Raw genomic sequence first — 23,828 nt, forward strand, 5'->3', positions numbered from 1 at the left:
CACGAGTCAGTGAAAACGAACATGTATTTATACGCGGTTGCGTTTTTTTTTCTCATATCCACTCTACTCCCTTTCATCCCTTGGTAGCTTTTTTCTTTCTTTCTTTCCTTACTGTTTTCGAGAGAGGTTAGTGAGGTAAGGAAGAAAGGCCGATAAAGAGAGAAGTAGAGCGAATAGGGGGAAGAAGAAGAATAGAGGGTAAGGGTAATAACGCTACGGGCTACGCTGTAATGGACGATGCTGGGTCGTCTACACGAGTAGTTTTTATCAGTTGGAAAGGGTAAAGCGGAGTGAAGGGTTATATAGGACCAGAGGGGGCCGTACTCTGGAAAAACGTCCCAGAAAAAGACGAAGAGAGTACCGCATACACACATTCTGTGTACCATCTATGTGCCGAGTATTTTCATTTTCGAGTTTTCGTTTCAAATAATGCGACTATTTTTTTCAAATTTAAATCGATATAATTGCAAAAAATAGACATTACTTATATTTTTATAAACCGAGCGATAATTTTGATTTTCTTGCTCGAGAAATTTTCATCAACTTTTCACGTTTCGCGATAATTGTATGGCGATTGATGTGAGAAAAGGGTTCCTTTATTTCGTCTTGGTTTAGTTTCTTGTATTTTTATATATTTTTCTCAATAATATTGATTTTTTGATAAATTTTTCCGTATGTGCCAAAGTTATTCGACTCAAAGCACGTGAATATCGTAAGTATTCGAAGTTGTAATTTTTCAGCTTTCATTTTCGTGTTTATTTACGTTCGTACGTATGAATCGTTTATCGCGTCCCTTCTTGACAGGGTCCTTCTTATCAATATTTATGTGCATTTACCTACTTCAGTTATCTACTTGATATGAGTGAAGTTCGCGGAAAATTAATTCTGATAGGTTTGAAGTGAAAGTGAAAATAAAAGTATGTAACTGATGTAATTTCTCAGATAAATTGACAAATTTGATAATTCTTATTGTTTGAATTCGAGTTAGGTGCCTTTATTCTGTACCAATTGCATTATAAAATAGCCATAAAATATAGTCGTTTGAGTAAACCTGGCATTGATCTTTATAAATCAAATAATTAAAATGGGAATATAAAATTATCTAAAATAAAATGTATTCAAATTTATCGGCATGGTATTCCGCACTTTTAAATGAAAGTTGGTACTCTCAAATTGTGCAAATACAGATGTAGTATAGGTAATAGGTATGCGATTCTTAAAGTACCTACTGAAATTTGAAGATTATTCAAACACATATGCTTGAGACAAATGAGAATGTCTAATGCAATGAATTAAGAAGATAATTACAGACAATCATGTTTAATTCATTATCGATGGATTTTATCGAAATATGATTTAGGCTTCTTTTTTATTCACGAAGTTAATAAACGAAGAGAAATAACAAATTTTAAAGTGTTTTTACACAACAAAAGAATAACAATTTTCAACAAATTTCAATAGATTCTTGTTTTAATTGCTTTGTTTTGTTTTAAAATTATTATTGAAAGTTTTAAAAATTTATATGGAGTACCTACATAGATACCTATCATAAGATTGGGTTTATTTTCAATTTTTCAATCGACATTATGGAACATACAAGGTTTGAAAACACTACATGCGGACTGCAGTAAATTATTAAAGCATAGGAGATTCTTTTTTTTTTTTTTGAATTTCATCTTCTATTATTCTACAGAATTTTTAAATCAAATTGCTAACTAGAAAACTGTTTCAAAAAATGGAGTTAAAATGTTATTTTTTCCGTGGGTACTTTATGTGTATTTTGCTTTCGATTACTTAGTCTTTTCGATATTCTCCTTACGATACTTTTTTTCGTGAATTCAGTTCATGAATTGAATACCTCTAAATTATTTCTAAACCGAAGATAAGCTAAAAAAAAAACAACAATAATAATTTAGATGAGTGAGAATACTGACGATTTTAAATCACTTTAATGAATACTAATTCATTTCTATAATTTTTCAGCTTAAAATTGGAATTAAAAAAAATTTTTTGAATCAAAAATAATTTTTTTTAAAAAAAAGCTATGTACTAAGCATGAATATCTTTTAGCTCGGAAAAAAGTTATTGCTCGTGATAATTCATCTAATAGGATCCATTTTCTATTGAGCGTTTCAATTTTTGGTGAAAACGTCTCAAAAACAACGTTTCTCAGCAAAAAAACTGGTGGTGAAAAATGTTTAATTGACCTATCCACGACTTTTCACTTCCTTTTTTAATTTTATCTTTTATCTCAAACAATCGATTCAAGTTTTACTTTGTAATTTCAACTCAAAATATGTACCTCTGAATGAACGAAACCCATCTCCGGAAAAAAATGAAAATTGAACTTCGCTAATTGGAAATTTTACGTTTCGCAATTTTGTTTCTCTTAATTTTCTTACAGCAACTGCCAAATCTATTTATTTATTTACTCGTACTACGTTTTTTGAGCAGGTTTTCAAATGTAATGTAAGATTCTAAATATTAATTTGTTCAAAATTCAATTCAATTTGCAAAAAAAAATTACGAAATTCTTGGTGAAAAAAGTACCTATTTCTATTTTAATAAAATTACCTTCATTTAGATGTTTTGAGTTTGAAGAATTTTTATGAAGAGATTAAAATCAATGGAGGCTATCGGCTACCTATTTTAGAAATTGACAAAGATTGATTTTTTCACGCATCGATATTTTTTCATGAGACAAGCAAGAGTACGAAAAATGATATTTTAACGAGAAAACTTGGTAAGCTTAGGCGCTTCTCATATTGATGGGGCCTGTTTTGGTCGGTGTTGTAAAGATTGTGGATGCAATTTTTTTTAATTTCAAAAATTTTTAAATGTACGATTGTGCACGTACAACTTTGAGAATGATATTTTAAAGCCATATTTCAAACTACGAGCGTGTTTTCAGAACCTATTTTCGATATGAGTGAGAAAAGGTGTGTTCTCAGAACCAAATTTTTCCAAAAAATTATCTTACTTACCTACATGAAATTTTGAAACGTGCGATTGGGAAGCTAAAACTCTGAGAATTATCCATCTTAGCAACATTCTCACAATGATCGTGTTTTGAAAGACACAAGTGAGAAAAATTCTACACTTAGATATTTTTGATCACGTTTTTTTGAAAAATTTGAACTCCTAAAAAATAGAATTTTTCCATTCGTATCAAACTTGGATCTCTAAATTTTATTTAAAGGTGGCTGTGATTGAAATTCGATTAGAAAGGAGGTTTTCCTGGATAATAACTGACCATGCGATTTTTCCACCAGTCTGTGCGATTTTTTGAAACCAAGTTGGTAGGTACTTCGGAAAATTGAAGACCACGTTAGTTCCTCCAATTTATTGTTCAGGCAGCTGCAAGGACCCGCATTGTGGTTCTAAAAAATGAGCAAAATCAGAGTCTGAGTGACTGAGAAGTTCCTTTGTCAGGTAGAATTGTTTTTATCTTGTCTCTAAAAAAAAAAAAAAAATAGCCGAAGATGAAAGTTTATCTTGAGCGTCAGTTCTTTTTTAGTGAAAATAATCATATTAACAACGAATAGATTATTAATTTATTATGATCAATTTTTCCATTTGCTTTTTTTCTGAATTTAAAAACTTTTGATCTTACGAGTTGAAATATGTCCATGCCTATCTGTTCGAGTCTGTATTTGTATTTCCATAATAAAAAAACAAAAAATGATTCGCTTTAATTATACTAAGCATTATGGATGAAATTCAATCAATTTTGAATAACTCAAGTTTAATTTTTTCAACGAATTTTATGTTTTAATTTATTTTAAAGTAGGTAAAGGTACGGAGAGAAGGGGAATCGGGGGGGGGGTTGAACCCATAACTTGTCCCTTTTGAATACGTTAGTCGCCAAAAAACGACACTGCTAAGTGCTAGGTGTAGGTATAGATCGATTCATTGTTTGATTTCCATCGATGTTTTCTTTCAGTTGCGAAACGGATTTATTCGAGCTGTGATTTATTTTAAATGCTCGCTGCGTTAATGAATTTCGCATCGCGCACGCTTCATGGAATGCGACAATGCGTATAACAGCAATGACGATTTTGATGATCGAGAAGATACCTCGGCTTCGAAAGATGAAGAAAATGTACGATCTTCATCCAGTGCTATCGGTTCGCCGCATTCTGTTTTCACATCCCCAGATTTCCAAGAGTTGACCACTTCTGCTTCTTCGTCGAACAAAGTACTGGGACACAACTACAATGGCACAGGTTCGCAAAAATTGTTTATATCTACAAATTGTGTTAGTATAAAGTATAACCATATTGAAAGGAAGAGTTGCGTGAGACATTGCAAAAAAACATAAAGGGTCAAAAAAATTTCGGATATTTTTTTTTTTTTTTTGATTCCTAGATAAGGTAAGTTTTTAGGGCCATCAAGAGCCAAATAAGCACAATGTAAAATCACACATTGGCTCTTTCCATAAGAAATTAAAGAATTATCGACATTATTATACTTATGAAATTGAGCTTGAAAACTACTTTTTTCAAATTGATTGTTTATGTGAAAAGAAAAAATGTTTCAATGAATTTTGAAATAAATCTCATAAGAAATTGGAAAAGAAAAACTCTCTCCCAATTATTGGACTCCTTAGTTTTGGTTCATCCTTTACCTATCTCATAAGTAAATTTAATGTGATTTGTCTCGGGATTTTTACATAGGGTACCCATTTCGTATTCCTTCCAGGAAATCGAAGCCCGGGGCGAATTATTCTTTATTTGGGCCCTCTCTTTACGATCATGATACCAATTTTTCATGAAAAAAAAATTCAGTACACTAGGTACCTATCTCAGCGAATTTCGAGTCAAATCTTTTTTTCTTTCATGTTTTTTGACGCATTCAAATTTGTAGAAAATTTTTCCACGCGTGAAAAAGTTTTCCTTTGTATGTACCAGTACCTACAATATACTTACAAGAAAGAAAAATATCTGTTCGCCAGCATAACACGTGTCGCAGTATGCTGATCAAAAAGTTTCAGATTTTTTTATCACGTCTTTCAAAAGTCACTTCACAACAATTTTTTGTTAGGCTCTTCAAATTTCAAAACAAATTGAAAATGGTTCTATTCCAGCATGATGTTTAATGTTCTTTTAGTTTTTTATGATGCGATGGAAAATAATTTATAACAGTATGCTACGTAAAATATTATGGGTTCCTTTTTGGTCGCATCTCGCACTCTTCAAATTTCACAACAACAACTTATTGAGTATCTACACTGTTTGCAGGTTTGTTAATATCATTTTGAATTTTTTCGCTCTGAGGATGGGGGTTGGCGATGAATATACCTATACATTTATTTCATTCAAAAATACTTACGTGTGTCCTTATGGCAGGTTAAATACCGTCAGCATGTTTAGAAGCAATTCATAAGAGTAAAATGAGTCATTTAAAATGAAAATGACACATTCGAATTTTAAAAAAAGAAATAAAAATCAGAAATGAGAAATCATACCGTTTCTCTGCAGTAGGTAGGTAAAGGTATACAAACTTTGGAATTGAAAAAATTCGATAAATTGATACATTTTAATGAATTAAATATTCTCATTGTGCTTGGAGGCCGATTTTTCAGTTTTGTTTCTCCATCAGGGGTATTTTTTAATTTTTACCTTTGAAAATATATGCACAAACCCACAAACCCTTGAAAATAGGAAAAATATTAATTTCAAAAAGTTACTAGCGTGGGTATCATATTAAAGGGCATTAAATCCAGAGCAATAAATAGTACAAAATGAAACCATTTGCATCAAGTAGATGAGCTTAATATTCAAATTCGAATAATGAATAGAAAACATTTCAGAATCCTTCAATATTTCCAAACAATGAACTGAAACTTTTGGAAGAAACAATAAAAATGTCTGAATGAAAAAAAAAAATCGATTCTTTTGATTTCTTGAAATATTGAAAATACGAGCAATAAAATAATGAAAATTTTCGAGTTATTTGTAAAATTTAACATAACTATTTAAAACTATGAATATCGTGAAAATGCACTTTTAGGTATGCGAAATTATTATGCATTTATTTAAAACTAAAATAGGTAGGTACGCAAAATATACCTACAAGAATCAGTTTACGTAATTTTACTTACAAGGGAACCTCTTGAGGTGTCACACTCCGATTAGAACGGGACCGCGATTTTTGGAAAGAGCATAGTCTAAAACCCCCAAAACCAAATTTTCAGCTGCCCAAGTTCATTTTTCAATTTTTGGCGAATTTTTGAAAATTCAAAATTGACTGTTTTTGGCGATTTATGCTTTTTTTCAAAAATACGTACTTGATCAGTAAAAATGGTCAAAATAAGTTCCATAACTAATATTAATTATCCAAATCTAAATTTTACCATTTCCAGCCATTCTGGAGCAAATTCAAAATTCTGCAGAAATTAAAAAATCGCGCTGGAGGCTCAAGAATGACTGGAAATGGTAAAATTTGGATTTGGGTAATTAATATTAGTTATGGGACTTATTTTGACAATTTTTACTAATCAAGTACGTATTTTCGGAAAAAAGCATAAATCGCCAAAAACAATCGATTTTGAATTTTCAAAAATTCGCCCAAAATCGAAAAATGAACTTGAGCAGCTGAAAATTTGGTTTTGGGGGTCTTAGACTATGCCCTTTCCAAAAATCGCGGTTCCGTTCAAATCGGAGTGTGACACCTCAAGAGGTTCCCTTGTTAGGATCTTTCGGTTCATAAAGAAGAAAAAAAAGTGATAGGTATGCAAATCCGTAAAAATCTCATCTCTGTTTATCATCATCCACTTCTACAACTTTTATAATAATTTTAGATAGGTCTGTATGTGACATTATTTTTGTTCAAATAATGTGCCAGCACCGAACACGCGATATGCCTTATTATTCTAATTTTCAAATTGAAATTTTTTTTGGTTCTTTGAAAAAATCGGAAACTGATTTTCAAACAAATTTTTTTTTCGTGCGTGTTTTTATTGCGCGTTTTCCTCTTGAAATCAAAGATGGCGAAAAAATAAGGGAAATCGCCCAATATTATGCTTTTTACCTAATCTCTGTTTTCAAGGATAAAACTCAGGTACCTAGCTAAAGCAGATCCTCATTGGTAATATCATTATTTCATGATATTTTCTCTTTTACATTTTCAAAATAACCTTCAGCAATTTTAAAGTTTGATTTCACCCCCCCCCCCTCCTCCAACTCACCTAATCTTTTCGATTCTGTTAAATTCGCCGTGGAAAAGGCAATTCAGAAAATTCTCGCAATAGGTTGTACTCGTAAGGTACCTAAATCACTTACTTATAGGTATCTAATAATGATCTATATGAATTTTACGTTGGGTTTATAGATTGGGAGGGGGGTGAGAGTAAGTGAAGGAGAACATTATATTTTTCGCACTAAGTTTTTCTACGTTTTGTATTTGGAGAATTTTTGATGAGTAACACCGTTCCCCTTGCCTTTATTCTTCAAAAAATAATAAATTTTGCATTGCCATTTTTCGACAGGTTTGAAAAATCTGAAAATCGCAAACAATTTCTTTTGAAGTTTTTCATTTTTAATTTTCATCGCCTCTTTTCTTATTCATCTATGATCGCGATTCGTGAGTTCAGTTCATCACTTCGCGTAAGGTTTCTGATTATGAAATATCACTAAAATATGTTCTGTTAGTAGGTACCTACTTTTACGTTTCTCATAAGCTTGCAATTACCGAATAGCAATAGGTATACAGTTCGCCATTTCTAATTCGACGCAGTAATCTCTTCACAGCGTTCCATGTTGAATCACAACTGAAGCTGCAATTTTTCTTCGTACCGACATGCTACTTTTTTTTACATGTATATGCAATATTTTATTCGAGCGAGTATTTATTCAGGTGATCAGATCGGAAAATTGTTTCGAGCCATATTATATTAAGTTTATCAGCCGCCATATAATAACGTCATATTTATATAAGGCTGTTTTTAAAGTGAAAAAAGCGGATTCGTCGATTACATTTCGAAAGGGCGGGGATTCGAAAATGAAAACCGAGGGTAACGGATATATTTTTCAGTACAGCATTCTTTTTAATGAATCCCCCAATGGCGAATTTAAATTATAAATAATACCAAAAGAAAGAGAGGGTCGCTACCCTTCGATTTAGGGTATATGCTTATTCGTACTCGCTTACTTACTATATCTATACATACGTATATTTTTTTTTCTAAATCGCGAAATGAAAAAGACGGCAGGACGATACGAAAGGGAAAGGGAAGGAGTTTAATTACGACCGACTCGAGGGTAACCGCTTCATCGTCGATGAGAGCTACCCTCGCGTCTCGCGTACTAACCGTGGTAGAGTCGTAGAAAAAAAAAGGGGTAGGTATTGTCCTTCGACCAAGCAGAAAAATATGCCTGTAGGTACCTACGTTGATGAATGCAAAAAATGGCTAGCTTTTTTTTTCTAAATACCTTTCCGTATGTAATCTACCTGTGCACTCTGGAATTGTATTGCATATAAAAAAGTTTTTTTTGTTTTTTCATTTTTTTTTTCGACGCTTTTTTCTACACCGTCGCTTCTTCTTGTTACCCACGTACTGAATTCCGCTGCCGCATGTGTATGCTTTTTGTTTGCCTAATTAATATTCTTCATCTCGCGCCGTGTAAGTAAAACAAAATCAAAAAAACAAAAAGGGATGAAGCTCGACAAAAAATATCTTGACCGGTTTGTACATTTGCGTATATGCACTCGTACATTAGGTTTTATAACATGGTTATCATTTACTTACCTTCTGCTCGTTAATCTTTTCACCTGTTTTCGCGTGTTGAAAAAATTCCTTTCAAGTGTAAGCACCGCGGTAATTAAAAATTCAGTTGTAATGGGGTTGATTTTTTTTTATTTTACGTTTTTTTCTTTCGTTAATTTTACATGGGTGAGGATGATATAAAAGTATTAAAGGTATTCCCACGAGTGTTTTTGTTTTATATCCGTTACCGTGTGAGTGGATATTCGTGATCGTGAATACTACTTGAGAGATTATAGGTGCTTCGCAGTACCTATGTAGTTGACGAAAAGAGAATCTATCTATGGGTATCTCGAAGAAAAAACAAATGAATACAGCTGCTAATAAGTTCGCACGATGTCAACTTGGTCTTCGTTTTTTTTTTTTGGCTCGTATTTGTTTATTTTTTTTTTCTTCGTTTAATATGCATATATCGTATCTGGACGTGGACTCTGAGAAAGTAATAGTGATTAAGGTCTTTTATTTTACCCCTTTAACCTATAAAATGTTTATACTGGGTATGGGAATAAGAATATGTTTTTTTTTTCACCTACTTTTTTGATTTATAAAAAGTTACTCATTTTATTTCTTACGCCTGTGTGATACAAATGAGTTTTTTCATAGGATATTTAACTTTGTTGGAGGGTAAAATTTTAACGAATTTTATAACCAAGATATAGGGATATAGTTACATCTGTTAGTAGTACTTACTGTATCTGTTTGGAGCAGAAACAAAATTGATATTGAAAATTGAATCGATTTGGAGCCTACAATAAAAGTTTGTTTTTCTCCATCTGAATGAAAATATTTTCAAAAATCACTGTGATCAACTTTGGCAGCTGGAAATTCAGCCTTGAAATGTAGGCAGGTAATAGATATGTAGGTATAGGTATAGGTATATCTAAATACTTGAGTGAAATTCACCTTCAACCGAATGACTCCATAGATCGGTTTCAAGTCAGACTAATTTTAAAATGTTTCAAGTGCTAATGTTGATCGGATTAACAGACAAATGTGTAAAAAAATAAGCTGTGTTCGGCGGTGTGTTGTTTAAAAAAAATTCAATTTTTGATGTTTTCCTTAGAGTTGAATCGTCAGTCAAAAATTCTGACTGCTTAAAACCGTCAAGAGTGTCTTCAATGTGTATCAAGCCGAAATTACTAGTAGATTCCAAAGAACATTTTTAAGCTTTTCAAATCAATTTTATGTAGAAATATTTTTGGAAAAATTTGAAAACTCGCTAGAGGCTCCAGATCCAGTCGTTAATCGTTATAATTACATATAGATACCTATGTACCTGAACATTTTTTTTCAATTTTTAAAAAATCCATTAAAAATTAAAAATTTAACTTCAACACCTAGGTACAACAAGCTTTTTTATTTTATTTTTATTTTTTAGAATCAAGATTTTTGGGGGGCGGGGGTTATGGGAACTGACAGAGAATTTTTTAAACCGGACAGAGTAAGATCCATACAGCTTGAAAAAAATTCATAACTGTCCAAAATTTCAGGTGCTGAAGTACATTTTTCGGGTTTTGGTGAATTCTAAAATTGACTTGGAAAACTGAAATTTTAGGCATACTCACCCCTCTTTCGACACTCTGAATCGATTGGAAACGATTTCGAATCCTCCAGTAGATTTTTGAAAGTGGAATGTACCCAAAGTTTTACCCAAATGAAATCGCTGGTGCTGGAGAAGTATACGACGACGAACCGACAGAAACCTATTTTGGAGAAATGATGGGTAATCGATCAAACGGGCCACTAACAAGCACCGACCATCCGGTTTCAAGACGTTTTTTTCGAAAACTGGTACTTTCAAAAAGTTGCTACTCAGCGTGCTGAGATTAGGGCATAAAGTAAATTTTATAATTCTAATTTCATTGGGTAACATTTTGAGGAAATTTCCACTCTCAAAAATCTGCTGGGGAGCCTCGTTCAGAACTGCTCTGAACAACCCTTTCTAATCGTTTCGTTGGGCTAAAAATAAGATATTTGGGTAATTTTCAAAAAAAAGGTCAATTTTGATGTGCATAATTTTGAAAAACAAAAATCATTTTTTTGGAAAATTTCAAGTGAGAATCATTTTTATAGGTGTCCCACATCCCTTTTCTAGTGTTGGCTTCGATTCAATCTCCCCACTGTGGGCCCTGACCCCCTAAAAACGGCGATAATTAGGATTCGACCCTCATCGATGTGTATAATTATGTCGATTAATATGTTTTCGAGGTCGTAGAATTAGAATCTGGAGTTATTTTTTTTGTAGAGGTGGTTGGTGGGCATGGGGAGGGGGGAAATGTCAAATTTTGCTTATATGTATTATCGTGTAAGTTAATACGTCAATATATGTTTTCGAGGCCGCAGAGTTCGAATCTGGACTTATTTTTTTGATAGGGGTGGAGGTGAGACGTGGGGAGGGGGAAAATGTCAAATTTTGCTTATATTATTGTGTAATAGTATATCGACTAGCGCGATAGAAGTACAGCTGTCTGAAATTTGGCCAAGTTGAAGGACAAATGAGCGCTGCACTAGCCGAAGGACAATCTCAACGTTTTTTCGTTTCTAGCCTTACCTACTGGACATTATTCGATTTTTAACACGTAATAAATGTGTACTTATCATGTAGAATAACTTCCCTTTCTCAATTATCGTTTTTGGCGGGTTCATTAGGGTAAATAAAAACGCAAGCCGAAGGACACAGATTTTTCTAAATATCAAAACTTCACAGAAAAGTACGATCAGAACGAGCTCTAATGTAGTTTTTTTAAAAAACGGTGCGGCGTAACATTTCTATGAGAACAGTCGACCAGTACAGCCACTCACCAGAAAAAAATGTTGGATTGGAGCTAGCAAAAATAATTAAAAATTGCTCCAAAATTGGCGCAAAAAGTGTGTGACAGTTTTCAAATGTGAAACGTGAGCTTCCTATAGACTTATTGCAATTGCAATTTGCACAATAATATACCTTTGTGTTCTATGATAATGAGAATGTGTCAATTTTTCCCCAGAAAATGAAGTTCATGATACTTCTTAACATTTATTTTCAAAAACATGGCGTACGTGACAATTTAGGATATAAAATCGAATGTACAGTGTACACCAATGAATACCAAATGTGAAATGTGTGTGGGGGGGGGGGGTGATCCTTCCATGGACTAAAAAAAAAAAGTTCATGCTAAAACCTCTGAGAAATTTGCCATGTACACGAATTTTATCTTTTTTTTTGAGAATTACCCATTTACAAGATTTTGGCTTTCCAGGTCCATCTTCTAAAATTATGATTTTTTACGTTTTTGGACCAAGAATTTCCAAAAATTCACCAAAAGTCGAAAAATGCACAGTGCCTGAAAAGCTGAAAGTTCTAGCCTGAAACTTTGGCTGATGGTGTGTTTTTGCATGCACTTTTGATTTAGATTGTGTATTTTTTTTTTTTTTTGATAAATTTTGGTTGAAGTGAAGTGCACGTTTTTTAAAATGATCCCTTCTCCTCCATCCTCCTATATAGGTAAGTAAAGTATAGATACCCTTGTACAGACAATGTACCTATACCTACCTATACAGACCTACCATCGAAAAATTCGTGGTTTTTCTTGCTCCCATCTGTTCATATCCAAATTCGGATAATTAATTTTAAGACAGTGATCGCCCATTTTCTTGAGAAAATTTTATTTCAAGACTTTTTTAAGTAATTTCAAACTTTTCACTGTTTTATTATGAAAATAGGTAGGTACCTATTTGCTATACTCAAACCTAGGTCTTCGCTCCTGTAGACTTTTCATGTTATTTTTTCACCATTGTGTTGAGTTGATATAATCATCATCATTTTCAATTTATGTTAAATTATTACATAAAAAAATATCGAATGAGAGAGGGGCGAAAGAGAAAGTTATGCCTAGCTATTCGCCGAATATATACTTAGGTACCTATTTAAGAAAATTGAATTACCTAATCTAGGTAGGTACTTTTACTTAATCCATAAATTTCAACTCAAAACAATTCAGCAAAGGTTAGCTGATTGAATAAAATCAAAGTGATAACTTTTTAAAAATTTCGTCTTATTCTAAATGTGTAAGTAAAACTGTTCAAGTTCGGTTCTTTTCAGATAGGTACCTATTTATGGTGAAATTTTGGATTACTTATTCGATTACTAATCTTTTAGATTAAAAAAATTAGTATTTGAAAGGTCTATATAACTACATAGATGTTTAAAAAATTTATGTGTATCCGTGATAATCTTAAATGCTTCTGGTAACAACACATTTTCCAATTTTAAAATATTGTAAGTCATAGGTAGGGCAGAAGAACATATTCTTTAGCATATTTCTTTCTGTGTTATTAGGCAGGGAATATCAAACACATCTTTGCGAATCAAGAGAATTCAAGTCGACTGAGCCAATGTTATTTTGCATATTTTAGCATATTTTGACTAAAAATGCCCGTTTTAGCATATTTTCACCTGTTTTAGCGCATATTTCAGCATATTTAGTCAATTTTCACAGTTTTTCCCTATTTTTAGCGAATATTTTTTAAAATCTTCAAAATTTGCTTTTTTTGTAATTTTTTGAAAACAAAATTTTTTGAAAACGAAATTTTTTGAACACAAATTTTTATTTTTTTCTCATAAAACTTTGAATTCTATATCCTTTCCTTGCAAATACCTCCTGGAATTTTCACTTTAACAAACTATCAAGGTTACCATTGAATTCACTTTGTTTTTCCCTGTAAAATGATACCCATATTGTGTAGGAAATGGTGGGAATATTTTGGCATATTTCAACTTTTTAGGAATTTTTTTTGCATATTTTCATCAAAATGAGCGCATAAAATATGCGCATATTTTGGGTTTTTTAGAGCATATATTCTTCTGCCCTAGTCATAGGTATTGGTATATAGAACATTGAACTGCAGGAACATAAAAATTTCTGACTTTATCATTTAGCATCTATTTATTTAAAGATACTTATTCGACTTCGAACTGCTACTAAATCCATTCAAATAAGCAAAATATCAAACTACATTAGATACATACACTTTTAAAAAAAATAGCCTTTGTTTTAATTCCTCTCGCCCTATATTTCTTCTTCCCATACCCTTTTCTTACCCCTGAGAAACAAATGACTAAAGGTTTTTTTTTTCATTGAAACAAAAAAGCCACTGTCACTATTCAAAGATTATTTTCGTTCTGATGCGACTTAGTCATTAAAACATAACCCTTTTTAATACGCACTCCACCGCTTTAGTACCGTATTAAACCCTCTGTAGATGGTATACTCACTTGGCCAGCTCGAAATATCTTTTTTTTTTTCAAGACATAAAAAACGAATTACCTCGGTAAGTACATAAAGAAAAAAAATTAAGAAAAAAAGCGAAGGATAAATGAAAAGAAAAATAAAAGCCTGTGTATACTCACGCATAATCGCGTCTCATAATCGCGGATAGGTACTTTTTCATTCGTTTCGTAAATGGATGTTGATGAACGAATACCTACCTACGTTTTTATTTGTTCGCTTTACTATTTATCCTTTTTTTTTCATCTTTATCTTGCTCCTTACGCAGTTCTCATTGTAAGAACTAGTTTTGCATATTCAATATCGGACTTCCAGCTGGTCAAAGAAATTCTCGCGGCTAGTTTTTTTTTCTTCAAGAGAATGTGTTTGGCTTGGGTAGGATTTTGTCTTTATGTTTACCGTTTGTAGGGCTACCGATGTGAATGGTGTTTAAACTTATGAATGTCTAGAATGCTAAATGTTATCTATCTTTTTTTCTTTATATTTACCGATGAAAGAGTAATGAAAATTTATTTTAGGAGGTGATACTTGGTTGAATGATAACGACTCGAAGAAACTGAAAAAAAAAGTAAAGGGTGAAAAAAAGATGTATTGCGAGAATGAGAATAATTCGTCAGACCGTTGAGGCTCTGGCCGTTTCATGAATTAGGGCAGCTGGACAACAGCGTCATTATGCATTAATTTTCTTTCACGCTTCACGCAGAAGTAGTTTGTTATAGGATAATCCATGTTGATATTTATTCGACATCGATTTTTTTTCACGTTTTTCCATTCTTTTGCTAATAAAATTATACCTATGATCGTGATTGAAAAATAAAAAACAAGAATTCCAGTGTGTTATTGAAGTTTTTGAAAAATCGAATGTCAATTTTATGAAAAAGAAGGAGCTGAGTACCGATTGAAAATTTTTCAAGAGGGTTATGCGATAAAAATTATCACTTGGGAGCTTTCATTTATCAAATTCTGTCAACATGGTGATGGCCAAACAAGTAGGTACATATAGGTATCCAAAATTAATGTTTTCAATATTATCTTTCGTACGTCGTCGTTGGAGATTTCAATTATTTGAGCAAAAATCAATAGGTAGTGACTGAAAATCGACAGTTTATTCATTTTATTTGTCTTGAAAAAATACCGATCAGATGAAATGTAAAATGTTTCAAAAGTAATTTCAAGGAAAGGGTATAAGTATTCCGTGCTCACGTATACGAGTACCTAGACCTACGTATAATGTTACCTGCTGTATCCGTTCGTTTTGAATTCAAGTCAAGAATTATCCTAATTACCTCTTTCCTTCCCTTCACTGAATTTGGTTTACCTGAAAGCAGATGGTCAACGATATTTCATCTTGGTTGTTTCAATTATTGATTATAATACCTACTTATTATCTTCTTTTATTTTTTTTATTTCAATTTATATTACTTTTCATTATCGTTGTGGTAATCATCAATATGTTTCGAATTTTAAATATGCTTAATAATTACGATGACCGGAACAACCCTTTACTTACTGCGGACAAACTAGTTGAACCGTTATCGACCAACTGGCTAACACCGCGAGTGTTAAAAAAAACAAAGGTTTGACCAGTTGTTTGAACTCGTTTTGCATTTACCTTATTACTATCAGATATTGTACATACAAAGCAATAGAACCATAATTTAACAGCTTATCTCAAAGCTACACAGTCTAGCCATAAGTTCTGACCCTACTTTAAACGCTTCCAATACAAAAACGAAATTTTAAAAACGTAAAAGTGATTATATATTCGGAAAGTAGATGAAAAAATCTTTAATTTGACTGTATTTAGCTGCAACATGCTGCTCAAGGCGCTTAACAAAACGGGAATGACAGATGAAACGACAGAAGCCCCACGTACGCAAAAAACCAAAAAAAAAATTGATCGAAAAATTTTTTTTTGAAATTTTTTTATGCGCATCAAATTTTTTTCACTAAAACAATAATTCTGTGCTCCAGGATTACCAAATTACTATTTTAGTAAAAAAAATTGATGCGCATAAAAAAATTTCAAAAAAAAATTTTTCGGTCAATTTTTTTTTTGGTTTTTTGCGTACGTGGGGCTTCTGTTGTTTCATCTGTCATTCCCGTTTTGTTAAGCGCCTTGAGCAGCATGTTGCAGCTAAATACAGTCAAATTAAAGATTTTTTCATCTACTTTCCGAATATATAATCACTTTTACGTTTTTAAAATTTCGTTTTTGTATTAGAAGCGTTTAAAGTAGGGTCAGAACTTATGGCAAGACTGTGGTATCCAAGGCACATGAAAGTCTGTCTATAAGCACTATGCAAGCAAGTCATTATACGACATTGAGTGCGAGTATCTTAATTGATCGAGGAATCATTATGTTTAAATTTTGAGAAACCTTCGCACAAATTGTCCGAAATTAATAAAATAGTTTGAAAATATAGCTAGAATTCTATAAATTTTTTATTGGCCAGAATAAAATAATTTCAGAGTTCTGTATCGTGTCTAATCGCCTATTCCGCATTTTAAGTACATACACACATTTTTGCAAAAAATTTGGGCCCCCAAAAAATCCTTCGCTGAAAATTTTTTCACTTAAGTATCCCTTATTTTTTTCTAATCTATGTTCATTTACAGGTAGGTATAAAATAACCAGTTATTTGAGCTTACCCCTTATTGTGAGCCTCCAAATGTCTCGCAGAAATTCTTTTTCGTTAGGTACTTGAAAAAATTAATTTTAATAATATCTTCATTAAGTACACTTGCGCGCGCCTTCCTCTTCTCCTCCTTTGGGTTCAAAAATCGTGTTATTGTTGATATAGGATAGGTACCTAGATAGATATTTAATTACCAATACAGTGTATAGTTTAATGCTATTATTTATTTTGAATTTTTTGTTGTTTTTTTTTTTAAATTTATGACATTGAAGACCTATTGATAATTTTGATTTCAGTGGTATTTACGAACGGACCAAAAAACGAAGCAGAACTTCAATTATACAGAGTTATGCAAAGAGCTAGTTTACTGTCGTATTATGACACGCTTTTAGAAATGGGTAATTTTTTTTAAATATCAAAATTAGAGATTTTTATTAACACATATATCTAATTACGAGATTTCTCATTCTGAAACTTTTATTGCATCCTTGACGATAGGCGGAGATGACGTTCAACAATTATGTGATGCAGGCGAAGAAGAATTTTTGGAAATTATGGCATTGGTTGGCATGGCTTCGAAACCCTTACACGTTCGAAGATTTCAAAAGGCTTTGCAAGAATGGCTGACCAATCCATGTAAGTGTCAATCTTAATAAACTGAAAAAAACTTCATCATTGAGTTCCTAAATTTACCTACCTACCTCCTTATGTAAGCTTTGGAATCATATCATTTAATTATAATTTCTAATTATTTCAACAGTGATGTTTCAAATACCTTTATCCAATGCATCAACTTCGCCTCGTATATTACCAAGACCACTTTCAGTTCATAACGTCAGTTCTAGTCCTTTGAGTTGCTCAACCTCGTTAACAAATTTAACACCAGTTTCATCGCCGAATAATAATGCTCAATCACAAGTACGTACCTACCAAACATCCAATATTTTTCATTCTATTCTTTAGGAACCGAAATATAACGTATCGAATATTATTCCAGCAATTAGGCGAGATAAGTTCTTGTACGTCAGCTGTCGCATCGAGTCCTGTACATGGTTCAATTTCTAGTTTAAGTTCAAGCCCTTGTCCTAGTTCACCAGTCCACGCTCAGAATTCTCAACCGATTTTAGATGAACAACAAATTAAAAAGTTAGAAAAAGCTGCTACTAGACTGGTGGAAAGTTTACCCGAATTAGAGCCGAAGTATCCCAATACGAAGAAAAAAATTGGAAAAGAGCTTCAGGTATTTTATTCAATGTACCTATCTTTATGTATAGTTCAGTGCAAACTCACAGGCAAAAATAGGGTAGCCGTGTAGATATCAACCTACTTACATACTTTCCTAACTTACGCTTCAATTTTCTGTAATGATTTTATTTATTTTTATTTGGTTGGTAGGCTGTGTTGAATATGTCCGACGATGATCCACTCAGAATTCAACATATCAGAAAATTTTCAGCAATATACGGTCGTTTCGACTGTAAAAGAAAACCAGAGAAACCTCTCACATTACATGAGGTAAATATGTGTTCGGATCGGTACCTATCTAACATGTTTAAGAAATTTTCTACAGGTAAAAAAAAATCTAGTCCTGAAACTGTCTTCAGGAGAAACGTTAAGTAGGTATAATATTCTGTCACACTGAAGCGAGTTCACTTCAAGCATTAATAAAAATTCAAACAAATATGAGGTCCTTATTGGCAGTTAAGTATATTTCTTTTTCGCAAAAAAAAAGAAGGAAATTCTTTGAATAAAAGATTATTAATTTAAAATTTTCTCTGAAAAAATTTGCATATTGTAAATAGGAAAATTAATCATTACATTATTATCAAGCTGCGATGTGATCATGAGAGTTCAGTTTTATTTTTTAAGGGAACTACTGCATTTCTATAGCTCATACTTTCGATACCTATCAGGTTAACTATGTTGTTGGTAATTCGAATATTCATCTCCTCAATTGTTTTTAGGTTTCTGTTAACGAGGCTGCAGCTCAAATTTGCAAACACATTCCTGCCTTATTAACAAGACGAGACGAATTATTTCCACTGGCCCGTCGAGTTGTTCGAGATTCAGGCTATCAATACTCAAAGGGCCATTCAAAGTAGGCAATTAGACAGTTAACGTTTTTACACATAAATGAATACTTAACATGACGATCATGTTTCAGATCTTTTGCGGCCAATAATTTTACCAAAAGTGCACCTTTAATGAATACTTTTAGATTTCATGATAATTTTAATAAAAGGAAAAATAGCATGGAAAATATTACTTCCGGTGAAGGATTAATAGCAAACGAGGTAGGTTAATGATCGTATTTGCTTTGTGCATTTTTATGCCTACCGATGGGTGATGATCTACTCAGTGTTAGTTAAAAATAAAAAATTAAAGTACAATTAGAATTACTTACTTGGAGATTATTTTTAATAATTTTTTTAATTTATTTTTGGTAGGAAAAATTGAATTTATTACGAACAGAAATACAGAAAGTTACTGACCGTATAGAGCAATTGACCAATGAAACACAAAACATTTCTGAAGAAGCGTGCGAATTCTCTGCTTCGAAATACCAATTGGAAGCATTCAATAGACAAAAATTACAATTATTAGAAGAGTACAGAATGTTGCTGAACACCAATATTCCAAAGTATGTTCGTCAAAATCTTTTTTGAAAAAATTATGTAAATGCCTGTACCTATCACCCTATTTTTTGAATTTTATTTTAGAAAAAGAGGCAGAAAATCTAAGCATTTCATGGTATTTAATTATGAAAGAACTAGCAACGATGACAATAGCTTGCCGGATTTTAATGGGGATGTAAGTTATTTTCTGCTTTGTTATTGTGTAAAATAAAAACCCAACGATTAAATAATCTAACAATTTAGAATTAGGTACTGTTTCATTGATATATACTTATGCATATGGAATGAATTTGAATCTATATTAAATGTAATAATTTGCGACAGGAGATCGAAAATTCAAATGATTCGCAAAATTATGACGACGAGGATACAAAAAGTTCCGAAATCACATATATTCAGGTAAAGAAAGAATCCATGGGTTAGAGTGCATCGCTGTAAATCATGGTGCAAATCTCAATGGCTTGTTCTTTTTACTTTGCTGCTCCGTTTGTTAAAAGTAGCTCCATTTTTGAATTTTATTTTTTATTTATTAGAATAGAATAGCCGATTTTTTAAATTTGACCATTCCCATTAATGGTATTAGTCTACTGTTGGAATCATTTGATCAAATAATTTATTAAGGCACTTCTTTCACAAAATATGTAGGTATCTTGCCTAACTACATTTTAGTATTTGTAAGCAATTTATTAACTTAGATGTCCTATACCTATTAACATTATAAGATGATAACTAAGGTGGTAAAAAAAACAAAAAGTTTTATTTAGGCAAACATTCGAACTGTATGATTGGTTGCTTACTTCATTTTAACAGGCAAATTAACGTTGTTTTGTTAAAATGAAAATTGTGTTGCGAAGTAGGTAACCCAGTCTCGCATTTTTTGTGCTCTTGAATTTGAATTTATGAGAATCTATTTTAAGTAGGTACCAAGTAATCTATTTTTCACGTCTACAGTAACTGTACTTTTACATAGTAATGAGCTATTTTAGATTTTAAGATAAAGAAACTATATCTGTACTGTATGAGTAGGAAACCGGTGTTGGTAAGTATTTTTGGTCATGTAAAATCAATGAGATGACTGCACTTTGTACTGCTTTTAAAGCGATCAGAGGTAAGCTTTATTTTCAGTTTTTCACAATTTAATCCATAGACCAATCAATAGACTCGTCACTGGGTAAACATTCACAAACAGGTATCTTTCTCATTATTTTACTATGGTATTTTTTCAATTTTTATTTTCAAAAATATTGCTTGTTATTTGTGTTTATTTTATTTGGCTTTTTATTTAATTTATCTATTTAAATATGCATACAATAGGTAATTATTTTATTTTTTAGGTGTTTGGTTACTTGTGGAACGATTATTCACTCATTAATAAACGCCCATAACTTATTTGATTTTTTAGGACGCTTGTTCGGAAAAGGATGAACACGGAGAACTAGAATCAATGCATGAAGAATACGACAGAATTGCAGAAAACAGCAACGAAGTACGCAGGACAGAAGATCTAGATGGATACGAAGAAAAACATTACAAAGAACGATTGATTGCTGATGAAAAATTTCAGGTTAGTAAAGCAGCAGATTTCATAATCATAAATTCAACTCACCTATCTACCTATTCTAGCCTAGTTCTTATTGGTGATATTATTGCTTCATATAGTCATATTCAAGTTCGACAGCTTCGAAACTTTCGAAAATTATTCTCAAATTTTTCAATTTATAGGTCGTGGCTTGCAAAGGAGACAATATTATTGCCGTTACCAATCCAGCACTACGTTTATGTATGACCAGTGATATAGATAGTGCCATGTTGAAACAAGAAAGAACGTCTCCGGTCGAATTCGAACAAAAACTGTGAACAGTCGAACTGTATATTTCTAAAAAATTTCTGTTTGTATAAGTTATTCATGTACATACAAATAAATACTTAAAAATGAAATAAATATTATGAAACTTTCATACGAAACATGGGTTCGATTTTTTATAATGAAACAAAAAGGAATAGGTAACTCTGAACCATTAGTTCAAAATATTTGCGCATTCAAATAAATAAGCTTAATTTAGAAGAACAATAGAAAATGGTTTAAACCTTTGAAAATACTTCACCAAAGAATGACAAGTGCATAAACTATTTACAAATCAATAAACAAGCAAATAAACAAAACAGAGGGAAGCAAATCGTACATTCCCATCTTTATTGGAAAAAAAGTAGGTACTTGAGTTTAGGCTAAATCCGAAATGAAAAAAAATACACACGTATCCCCAATAGGATTTATCGCGTATTTCTAAATAATTTTATAAATAATTCTTTATTTCATTCAGTTTTTCCGCTTCTGTCGTAAGAGCAGATTCTAAAGAATCAGGACAGGTGTGCCACTGAATTTGTCGTTTTCCTGAAAATGACATTTATATCTAGATTCGACATCGAACTTATAAAAACGCACCTAACGCACCATTTCGTCAATTCATAATCAAAAATATACTCACTATATGGTAAACTTCTTTCATTTTCCGCGTGTGAACATCGATTCCCGTCAAGAAGGTCTAAATCAAGTTGGTTGTTGACTGAATCAAATGAACTATCAATGAACGTCTGAGATTTCGTTGCTTCGGGGGTAGGCATCGTAGAGTTATCAGTTTGTAATTCAACATCACTGGCACAGTAATTCTCAAGAAGAATGTCCGCTAAATAAAAATAAAATTGAATTTGAATACCTTACCTATCTAATTGATACACCAAATGACAGAAATATGCACGTAACTCTAATGTATAATACAATGACTGCTTACCTACAGTTGGCGCCTCGTACTTCAATGAAGAAAAATCAATTGAGCTTCCGCTATCATCATCAAATTTCATGGTACTGGTATCATCGCTGTTACTCTGATTGCATGACAGTACCCATGAAAAAATTTCGTTTCGCCGAGTTTCTGATAAGTGAAACATCTGATCGTCGCATGAAGGAAGATAATCATTTTTCGGCGAGTTAGGAACTTTTGGCGCCGTCTTACTCATTGCTGGATCATTTTCTTCTTTAATTTCAGGAATTGTAAATGAAAAGTCACTAGATGAAAGTTTACTCTTGCCAATTTTGAAGTCATTTATTGCGAATGACGGCTGAATAACTTGATGCAAAATTTCAGGTTTCGAGAATAACTTCGGACTTTTAAGACGAAATGAAGACTTCCGTGAACTTTCGGGAATGTAATCATTTTCCGAAAGATCGTACATCTTGATATCATCATTTCTTGACATGCTATTATTTGATATCAAATCACTCTTGGAATTTTCAAATGACGCATACGCTGATTCCGAAGTTTCGCACATTTCACTAACTTTTGAGATATCAGTAAACGAAGCATATTTACTCGAAGTTCGCTCAAGTTTTATAGCAGAGCTGTTGAAGAGTGAATATTTCTTCTTCAATAAACCAGCGGGTTTTATGGTATTTTTTATACGTAGGCTTTTACCACCAGAAACAGTCTCTAATACTTTAGCAGCTACTGAAGTACTTTCTCCGGAAGTTTCTTCTTTGAAAATGATTCTTTTGGGGGTTCCCTTTTTATAGCTTTTGAACCGGGCTTCCTTGGACTTCTCTTGAAAATTCCGATTGTTAACAGTTTTCAACATTTTCTTAATTTGAGAGGAACTTGCCGAATCGCGAAAAGGTTCCTATAAGCAAACCATTTACACTTACTAACCTAGGCTAAAATATTACATAATATCATTCCTACATAACCTTAGTTACACGTTACACCTACTTATGAAGTTATTTATAAATTGATCAACAGAAAAATATTTAAAACAGAAGAGATAATTGCTGGAAATTGTTAGGTAACTCAAAAATTGCAAGTTTAATTGCTACATTACTTACATCAATCAAAAATTTCACATTCTTACCTTTTATTTGCAACAAGATGAATAAAGTTATCAATTCGGAAATACCTGCAAACCACACCAGATTATGAATATACATTAGTCAAACTACGTAGATAGATGAACTGTTGAAAAGGTAATGACATAAAAAAAATGGCACCTTTTTTTCTATCTGATATCAATTAATCAACAATAGGGTTATCATAGAGGATAAGATACCTACTAGGTACGACATAACACATCAATGAGTGTTGTTACATGACTCATGATGTCATGAATAATCAAATTGATAACACGACCAATCAGCAATCAGCATGGACATGTGAGTGAACAAGTTCACCTGTCTGCTGTTTGTCCCACGAATCGAATTCAAAAAGACAAAAGAAACCTCCAGTTTTGAACTATTTTTGTCAAATCGAGCCAATCGAGGGGTGTACGAAAAATAAAATTTTCATTTTACTCAGGGTAATGGAATTCAACTCGAGTATTACTATAATTAGTACAATTTTATTGGTGGCAAAAAAGTTCTTGTTCTCGTCATCATATGGAATGGACCAAGAACGCATCCAAAGACTTCCATATTCAAGTCAAAAAATTCTACATTACGTTAGTATTTTGTCTCACTGAATCGTCATCATAGCAAATT

The 23,828-nt window shown here is 32.3% G+C and overlaps 2 protein-coding genes across 2 annotated transcripts; one reads left to right on the forward strand and one right to left on the reverse strand.

Annotated features, from left to right (window-relative positions):
* The first annotated feature begins 332 nt into the window (after positions 1–332).
* On the forward strand, positions 333–21,271 carry nab (NGFI-A-binding protein homolog). The gene is made up of 14 exons (XM_065355323.1): positions 333–712; positions 3,944–4,226; positions 16,967–17,068; positions 17,169–17,306; positions 17,431–17,588; positions 17,668–17,910; positions 18,066–18,185; positions 18,635–18,768; positions 18,835–18,964; positions 19,118–19,311; positions 19,391–19,481; positions 19,631–19,705; positions 20,709–20,870; positions 21,029–21,271. Exons 2-14 carry the CDS (start codon positions 4,022–4,024, stop codon positions 21,161–21,163), a joined length of 1,887 nt encoding a protein of 628 aa, XP_065211395.1. The 5' UTR covers positions 333–712; positions 3,944–4,021; the 3' UTR covers positions 21,164–21,271.
* LOC135839333 (uncharacterized) lies at positions 21,262–23,424 on the reverse strand. The gene is made up of 4 exons (XM_065355324.1): positions 23,207–23,424; positions 22,096–22,978; positions 21,793–21,990; positions 21,262–21,698 (listed from the first exon to the last, which is right to left on the reverse strand). Exons 2-4 carry the CDS (start codon positions 22,934–22,936, stop codon positions 21,601–21,603), a joined length of 1,137 nt encoding a protein of 378 aa, XP_065211396.1. The 5' UTR covers positions 22,937–22,978; positions 23,207–23,424; the 3' UTR covers positions 21,262–21,600.
* Positions 23,425–23,828: the final 404 nt, after the last annotated feature.

The sequence above is a fragment of the Planococcus citri genome, chromosome 3, assembly GCF_950023065.1.
Source record: "Planococcus citri chromosome 3, ihPlaCitr1.1, whole genome shotgun sequence".
Taxonomy (NCBI): Eukaryota; Metazoa; Arthropoda; class Insecta; order Hemiptera; family Pseudococcidae; genus Planococcus; species Planococcus citri.

Excerpts from the sequence above, each read along its gene's own strand:
- nab (XM_065355323.1), top strand. The coding sequence starts at position 4,022 with ATGGAATGCGACAATGCGTATAACAGCAATGACGATTTTGATGATCGA. Across the intron at positions 4,227-16,966 it reads ACACAACTACAATGGCACAG|TGGTATTTACGAACGGACCA; the intron begins GTTCGCAAAAAT and ends TTTTGATTTCAG. Across the intron at positions 18,186-18,634 it reads AACCTCTCACATTACATGAG|GTTTCTGTTAACGAGGCTGC; the intron begins GTAAATATGTGT and ends AATTGTTTTTAG.
- LOC135839333 (XM_065355324.1), bottom strand. The coding sequence starts at position 22,936 with ATGTTGAAAACTGTTAACAATCGGAATTTTCAAGAGAAGTCCAAGGAA. Across the intron at positions 21,991-22,095 it reads GTACGAGGCGCCAACTGTAG|CGGACATTCTTCTTGAGAAT; the intron begins GTAAGCAGTCAT and ends ATTTTTATTTAG. Across the intron at positions 21,699-21,792 it reads TGAAAGAAGTTTACCATATA|GAAAACGACAAATTCAGTGG; the intron begins GTGAGTATATTT and ends TGTCATTTTCAG.